The sequence below is a fragment of the Melanaphis sacchari genome, unplaced genomic scaffold, assembly GCF_002803265.2.
Source record: "Melanaphis sacchari strain LSU unplaced genomic scaffold, SCAv2.0 Contig1613_pilon_pilon, whole genome shotgun sequence".
Lineage (NCBI taxonomy): Eukaryota > Metazoa > Arthropoda > Insecta > Hemiptera > Aphididae > Melanaphis > Melanaphis sacchari.
The window spans coordinates 1-9327 of NW_020270730.1; the positions used below are offsets into that span (position 1 = coordinate 1).

A 9327-nucleotide genomic window follows, 5' to 3' on the forward strand; every position below is an offset into this window, starting at 1 on the left:
AAAATTGGCATGTTTTTGTACGGTATTTTCGCTGGTATAGCGTCCTCGTAATGAGGACGTCATACGTCGTAATATTATTATGATTTTAGAAACTAAATTAGTTGCCACAGACACAAATAATTATTAAAATCTATATCTGTGTTGGTTGCACTGAAATTGATTATTATGATCACTATAGATACTATTTATTATAGCTGTGATTATGATTCTATTATTAAATATTATTTATAAATAAAACTGTATATTGGTAACTCCTTCTAGCATCGATGGTCGATGCTAGAAGGAGATTAACCGTGATAATTATTATTTTGTCGCCGGCATAGTACTATATATTTTTAACTATTACGTATTTACGTTTTTTGTTATAATAATGATAATATTATAATATTTATGTAAACTATTATTACACTTGTCTTGATTCTTTTTTATAAAATAAGTTTTATTACATCTAATTAGTTAAATTCTTAAACAAAAATGTCTTCGTTTTTCCTAAGAAGTAGTAAAATGATAAAACTTACAAAATTAAATCAGAAAACTAAGAAAATTTTAAATGTTAATAACACAAATTCCAAAGGTATGTTATCTTATACTATTTAAAATTATTTTATTAAATTACAAATAAACATTATCACATTTTATTTAAATTTTTTCATTTATATTAGAGTATAATATTATTGATGATTTGGAAATCAATAATTGTGTTGATAAAGTTAATTATTGGATTGTGTGAACAATTTAATAATAGTAATGTCAGTGAAAAGGTTGAACTAGAACAAAATTTGTTATTGCATAAACAACAAATTGAACTATCCAGAGTTGAAAAAAATAATGATAAAGAGCTAGCAATAAAAAATAAAAATAGTTTTATTGTAGCATGTTATGATCTTCAAAGTGTGTTAACAACACCATCTGCTAAAGTATCAAATTTTTACTATTCGAGAAAATTTGCTACTTATAATTTAACAGTTTACAATATGGGTGAAGTTGAAGCAAACTGCTACCTGTGGAATGAAGATCAAGCCAAAAGGGGAGCCAATGAAATAAGTACTTGTATTTATAAGTTTTTAATTGAATATTGTACACATAAACACACTATATTTTACTCGGATAATTGTTGTGGCCAGCAAAAGAATAAATTTATGATTGGTCTTTATTTATATGCAATTATTCATTTGAACATACCATCTATAACTCATAAATATCTCATTGTTGGCCATACTCAGAATGAAGGGGATTATATTCATTCTGTAATAGAAAAGCAAAAGAGTAGATTACTGAGAGGGGGGTCAATATTTAGTCCTCAGCAATGGACAACAGTTATTCAATCTGCTAAAAAAACTGGTAAACCCTTTAAAGTTAATGAGTTAGCTTACAAAGATTTTCTTGATTTTAAAAAGATGAGTAAAAATATTGGAAACAACTTTAATAAAAATACAAATGGACAAAAAGTTACTTGGAATGAGATTAAAATTATAAAAGTATCTAAAGATTTACCAGATAGAATACAATACAAAACATCTTATAGTCAAAATGATTTTTTGGAAATAATAGTTTCAAGAAAAACAAGAACGTCTAAACAAAAAAGTATTGAATTGGAACTAAGCCCTTTGTATCAACAGCCACCTGGAGTATCTAAAGAAAAAAAAAGAGATCTTGTTAACTTATGTGATGCTAAATTCATACCAGATTCATATCATAGTTTTTTTAAACAATTAAACATAATTACTGATACATTAACTACAGCTGATGATGAAGATTCTCATTAAGTTTAAACTTATTTGTTTTGTTTTTATTTTAATATTTTTTTGTAAAGTTAATAGTTATGTTTAATATTATATTTTATTATAAAACATTATTTGTATAATTTAAAGTGGCAGACTATATATTTTTTTTTTATACAATTTTAAGTTTGGAAACTAAATATTTATATCTAAAAAAGTTATTATTATTATTATTTTTAAAGTGTTATTATCATATTGTTTTAAAAATAGTTTTGTATGGTGTTTATTTTAAATACATAGTTACATTATAATAATAATCATAATATAATAATATCATTATTTTATGTCTATCTCAATGTTATTATTAATTATTTATTTTAAAAGTAAGAAGATAAGTCAATTAATATAACTAGGTACCATTGGCCATTTTTGTGTTTGAAGTTGAAAGTTAACATTATAATATTATGCAACCTTACCTAATGCAAGACTGACACAACTCAAAACATGGCATCATTGTAAATCAATGTCCCAAAACAAGACTGCCATATTATGTCTTATGGCTGATATTGTTTTTAAAATTCAATGTAAAACTGCACTATATCAAAATGTGGCAGTATAGTATAATGAAATAAAATTGAAAACCGCCATAAGGATAAATTCTATTAATAAAAAAGAGATATTAATATTGTTATCTACACCACTTTAAAGTACAGACAACAATGTTTAATAAAATGTTAAAACAACTGAAATAACATAAAAATTACATTTATAGTTTAAATTTCAAATTTCAAATTGATTTTTCTCAAAATTACAAATATAAAGAAGAGGCGGTCTTGCTCCATGAGTGCGATATCATGGTTATGTGTTCTGCATAGTTCTGTAATGAAATTTATTCTATTATTTATATTTTTATATTAGTACTTAAAATAATACATTTTGTAAATGATAAACTAAAATTCAATGCTCTTGAAATGTCATTTCAATGTTAATGCCATGTTTTTAGTAAATGTATAAGTAATAAAGAAACATAATAATAATGATAATAATAATAATAATGGTAAATTTAGATTTGTATGTGATTATTTGAAAATTATTATGAATATTTTCTTAATTCTATTTGCTTTTATTTAAAAACGTAATAAAAACTATATTACCTATTTAACTATTGTTTTATTTAATTTTATTTAAAACTATCCTGTTATTACAATCATATACTAAATATGGGTGGTACAAAATAATAAATTCATTTTTTTAAACTTTGAAAAAACGTTGTCACTTTTTGATACTTTCGTATTGCCAAGGAACTTCTCCAGCACCCATGAAGTAGTCAGCAAATTGCTCTCGTATACTGGTAGCAGCTTTTCCCGATGTATTATCTGGTGATCCGTGTTCATCTATAAGTCCTTCATATGATAATGTGTCTTCAAAGTCCAACGTGTTTCCATCCCGAATACGAACAAAATTATGTAGAATTACACATGCTTTTATAATGTCTTCTGCAAATTCTTCAGATACGTTCAAAAGCCTGTGAAAGATTCTCCACTTATTCGAAAAAATCCCAAAAGTACATTCTATGAAACGTCGGGCTCTTGACAACCTGTAGTCGAACACTTTTTTTTGTGTTGATAAATGTTTTCCTCCATAAGGCCTCATTACATTTTGGGATAAACCAAAGGCCTCATCACCTACAATAACAAATGGCAATTTTGATTCTTCCCCTCTGGAAATGAGGAATTTTCTGGAATATTGAGCTCTTTTTTAATAAGTCTTTGATAAAATATTGAATTTTTGAATATCGACGAGTCACTATTTTTTCCATAATCTCCAATGTCCACAGCAATAAAACAGTAATTTGCATCACATATAGCTAATAAAACGGTGGAAAAAAAATGTTTGTAATTATAATACAAAGATCCACTATGTGCCGGTTTAACAATACGTATATGCTTCCGATGTATCGATTGCGCCGATACAATTAGGGAAATTTGTCACACTCAAAAACGTTTCTGCTATTTTCAACCAATGTTCTTGTGTAGGTTCTGGCATATAAATTCTCCTTAAGTTGGTCCATATAACTTTACACATTTCTTGAATAATTGAACTTAATGTGGAAATACCAATTCTAAAACTGTATTGCAATTCAGTCAAAGTACAACCTGTAGCGAGGTACCTAAAGAAAGAAAAATATATGATTATTTATATATATATTAGGGTGGTTCTTATTTATAAGGTCAGAATATTTTTTTTAATTTTCCGAAGTCAGGACCCTATAATATTATTTGATATGATATAAAAATAATTTAGGTAAAATTTGGTGATGATGACTCAACCCTTTCCCGTGCCTCAAGAGGGTTGAAAATGGCTAAATAGGGTAGTTTTACGGTTTTCTGTATTTTACTCTAAAACAGTTACAGCTATGATAAAATTACAAAAGAGCTTTATTAAAGAAAATACAATTTTCTATAATTAACTATATTACAACATTTTACCAAAATCTATTGTTTTCTCTGAAAATATAAAAAAACAAAATAATTTAATTAATAGGCAAAAATATCTGATTTACGGGTTTTTAAATATATTTTATGAACGGTTGAAGATACGATCAAATGTTTATTATTATATTAAAAATAATGTAAAATTATCGTCGTCGTTATCGAAAGTAGATAAAACTCGGATGGTGATAAAATAAAACTTAATAACAGTTTTAAATTATACAGATAAACAATATAATAGTTATTAAATGACATTTTATATTTTAGTTGTTGTAGGTACTGCACTTGAACGTGTCGCGTTTTTATAATTTTATAGTGATTATTTTAAGTTATAATTTATACGTTACTGTTTCCAAATTTATTTTACAAAATGCCTAGACAACAAATTTATTTAATTGGACCCATGAAAAATCAAATAACTGGTTCTAAATTGCCTTCCAAGAGGGACTGTTTGTCTGTTTTATTTTATAATATGCGCTTAGTAAACCTAAATTTACATGATAGTTCACGCTTGGTAATTGATGAATGTTCAATTTTTTGGAAGAAAGCTCGAATTCCAACACATGATAATTCAGATTGCATTAAGAAATTGAAAAAATTATACGAAGAATGGAGAAAATTAGACAAAAATAAAACACGAACAACAGAATTACAAAAAACACATGAAAACAAATTCGAAGAACAATTAGACAATTTATTTGATATATCCCACGCCAATGCCTTAAATTTAATTAAAATAGAAGAAGATAAGCAATTTTTATTAAGAGGACGTTATACCCAAAGCGTTACGTATGCAACGGCCAAGAGAATGCGCTGTTAAGTGTTTTCGGGATCCGCAAGCGCGCGACGTCTAAGCCACGCCTACTACTTAAGAGTACGCAGTCGGTGGCACTACAGGCACTGCTCATTCCGTGCCGTCTCGGGAGCGCTGATCATTATTTCATGAACGTTCGACCAAGGCGTATCGCGTCAATATAAAATTTACACACGTAAACGCCGCGGTATTATTTTCAAGAACCGCGCGTACCCATTCGAACTATTTATTTTTTTAAGTTACTGCTTACCTAGATATATGCACCAATTTATAGATTGTAAAAACTGTAATATAACATACCTTAATTTGTAGTTATGGCACTATTACTCATTCAAATATAATACATACAGTATAATATAATTTAATAGTACCTAAATAAATACATATTTTACTGTTGTATTGTAATTGTTGTATTTAATATTGTACTGTTCAATATTATCTTACTTTTTTAATATGATAATAAGGAAAAACAAACATTTTTTCAATTAATAAATAATAATACCTTCAATGTATACTCGTAGATACGATAATAAACTCTAAAATATGTTTTTAGCTTTAGCATTCGTATTCTTTGGAGACTGGGTCTACCTTTACTGCCTCAAATCAACTAACTTAAATACATAGTTGTAAACTATGTAAACAAATGTAATATAAATCGTACCAAAAAAAATACACAAATATTTTAGCTGCTTACCTAAATATATGTATCAATATATAGATCGTAGAAACGGTATTATAATATATCTTGATTTGTATTTATTGAAGTATTACTCATTCACATTTTAGTAAAATATAACTAAATAAAAAAACCATAAAATTACCTAATGGTAATCATTTAATTATTTTAAAAAGAAACAAAAACTTTTATTTAAAATAAATCAAATACAGAATATTAATTAAAACAATTTTGTTTTGACTGTTGGTCTTACTGCCGATGTTACTGCCACATTTTTATTTGGGTCTCGTATATCAGATATCATTAAACGATGTTTAAAAACTGGATCTACTATTTCTGGTAGTAAACATTTTAAATAAAAACTAGAAAAAAAGCATTTAAACCATTAACACAATTACAATTTATTAATTTAAATAAAATGAGCAAACTCACTGTTTTAATTTATCGATCATTTTCGACGACCAAAAATCATGATTATAAAATATTTCTTCGACTGATGTCCAGTTGGGTGTATATATTATAAAATAACACATTTTCCTTTGTGTTATATGGAGCTGTCCCTGAACTTGGTAAAAGTAATCATGTGTAATTTTTAATTTTAATTTGCCATTTACAATTCTACAGTATTTTATCTATAGAGAAATTAATAAAATTTGTATAAATAGAAATAGGTAAGTAAGAGTTACATTTCTATTTTGTATTACTAATTAGGTAGGTATACAAAAGTAAAATTATTCTTTATATTAAAGATACTTACTTTACCACTCTCTACAGCTTCATTTATATTCAGTGTATCTTTTGCTGCATATAGCGCTTTGATTTCAACAATAGAATTATCATCAATGATTCCATCTAAATAATAATGTTTGCAAATTAATGTTATTATCAGCTTATAAATTACTAACTGATATAGCTAATTTAATAAATGGTAGACTTACCAGGACTTGCACCAAGAAATGAGTACTCCAGATCTATAAATAAACCACATGGCACTATTTGAAGATCATACATATTTTCAAAATATTGTCTTGCAATATTTTCCATATCCCTACCATACTGTACTGATCTATGAAATGTTAACTTTTTACTGAATCTATTTATTTTTAAAAAAAGTAACACATTGTGTTATACTTACTTGCAAGTGAAATTATTATACAAAATTGAGTATATGGTGTTTTTGCAACTCGTACTTGGCCGCATCTTACAAATGCGACCAAAATTACTAGCTGTAAGTCTTGATAACCGTTCACGTTTCCATTTTTCACTAGCTCCTTGATCTCGGGTCTCGATTTAAATTTTTGATCGATCGACGTCGTCTAATACTCTATACAATAATAAAAATAGATATAAGTTTACCGATTGTTTGTAAAACTTTGGATACCTAATATTAAAAATTACCTAATAAATGCATTCATTTCATTAATAAATTCTGGGTTGTCAATGTTTCTTACATTATCCAACTCATCAGCATTTCCATAGTCCTTATCAGCTGTAGTACTTCTTTTATTGGTTTTTAGAACTGTTTTTTGAACAGTTTGTCTCCTTTTTTGACACATGTTGCGTTTGTCTAGAATGCGTTTTAAAAAACTTTTTCCGATTTTGCCTAAATCAAAGCATAATAAGTTGGATAAATTAAAATTTTATTTCTATTTATTATAATTTTATTTAAAAATTACCTGGGCTAGTATTTGTCGTGTGTTTTTTAATTGCACGCAAATATTCTTTGGAATTAAAGCTTATAACTGCTGCGTTTACTCGTGTTGTGTAGGAACTTTTCTGGGTAAAATTGATTCGTTTACCTCCTAAAAACTTATTAATTGTGCTGTTCAATTGTTCACAAATATTATTGTCTACGTCAAGTATCAAACTATCTGCGTTTTTTGATAAACGAGAAACAATAATATTAATTTCTCTAGAGATAGATGTATATTTTCCGATGACATTTAATTTTGTGGACATGTTGTTTTTTTCTTTACAAAAATATGTAGAACATTTTTCATGATTATCAAATAGTCGATGATATGATGCGTTGGATATATCAAATCTGAGACCTAAAATGTTATGCAAGTTTTAATTTTAAAATATTTAATTCCATGCTTGAAATTATTATTACATAGTTATACATTTATAAATAAATATTAAGCATACAAATTTAGATTCTGATTTTTTCGTAAGCTGTTAAAGTTCAATTTTATTTAATTTTTCGAAATTCATCAAAAACAAGAAATATTGCATATTATTTTTTAGTTAAAAATTCAATACAAGTTTGTTTATAATTTTTACTTAAAATAATTTTAAAAAAATGCACAATTTTTACTATGATACAAAAAGTAAGTATTAATCGTAAGAACTAATGAAACCCTCACCAGATGTTTATATTGTCATTTTTTATACATAATATAAGAATTTTTGAAAATATTTTGTAAAATGTTAAACTATTTAGATACCTATAGGTATTATATTTTTATACATAAACGTTGATATAACAAAATGTTCACTCAGTTAACATTTTGAAATTAAATACAAGATTACACATAGCAGTACTTATTCCAGTATTTAAAAAATTTAGAAAATACATAAAATATTACATAGTTTTACCTGAAATCTTTTGAGATAGTGGCTTGTTTTGTTGATTATGAAATTTTATAGCACAAGTTATGTCAGTTCTTAGCCGTATAATGTTGTTCTGTATTTTTTTTCTAATATCGATTGGAAAGTCTGTTCTTTTACTCAAAGCCATCATTTTTTTTGAATAGTTCCTTAACAAATGATTCCTACATTCAATTTTTTGCACTCTCAATGACGGCCCATATGGAAGTATCTCATTTAGTCGCTTTATAACGCTACTGTCCCCATCGCCTAAATTACATATGTATAAAATGTAATATATTTAATAAATTTGTGTTATTTATAATATTTACGTGCTACACTAAACATTAAATATATACGTTATTATTTTATATCCAGATTTAATTAATAAACTTAGAATATATTTATATTTTATATTATTACCGATCAATTTAGAAAATTTAACTCCATGCAACTCAACACTTTTTTTAAATCCTTCTGCAACTCCATCGGCTTCAATACTTGTTGCTCCTTTTTTCCAGTTCATAAAACACAAATGATTTGGAATTTCAATTTTTTTATTCAATGCTCTCTCACATGTTACACAGTAACGATTTCTAATTCCGACGAATAAAACTTTTTTTGTTTTATAACCAATTATACTTGCCTAAAATAGAAATAATATTACCTATTGTTCACTTATTTTTTTAAAATCAAATGCTTATTTCAATATTTACTACTCCAGATAATGCATCGTATTTTGTACTATAACTTCTTTTCGACCACTGACCGTCTGTCACTACAGTTATTAAAGGAATACCATCGGTATCAATGTCACCGGATTCAATTGCCAATTTCTTCTCTTCTTCGCCGGCTTTTTGCATCTCACTCCACGCAGTATTTTTAATTTCGAGTTGTAGACTATTTTGTATTGAAATATATGTTGCAGGGGACATTGATGGTACTTCTATTCCAGAAAAAAGTTCGGATAACTGTGTATAACCAATTCCTAAAGAATATTTTCCAAATGATTTAAAGTCATTATTTTTTTATATT

The 9327-nt window shown here is 26.5% G+C and overlaps 1 protein-coding gene across 1 annotated transcript; it reads right to left on the minus strand.

Moving 5' to 3' along the window:
- Positions 1-8287: 8287 nt before the first annotated feature.
- On the minus strand, positions 8288-8818 carry LOC112592221. The gene is made up of 2 exons (XM_025336234.1): positions 8716-8818; positions 8288-8562 (listed from the first exon to the last, which is right to left on the minus strand). The coding sequence occupies exons 1-2, from the start codon at positions 8816-8818 to the stop codon at positions 8288-8290; spliced, it is 378 nt and encodes a 125-aa protein (XP_025192019.1).
- Positions 8819-9327: the final 509 nt, after the last annotated feature.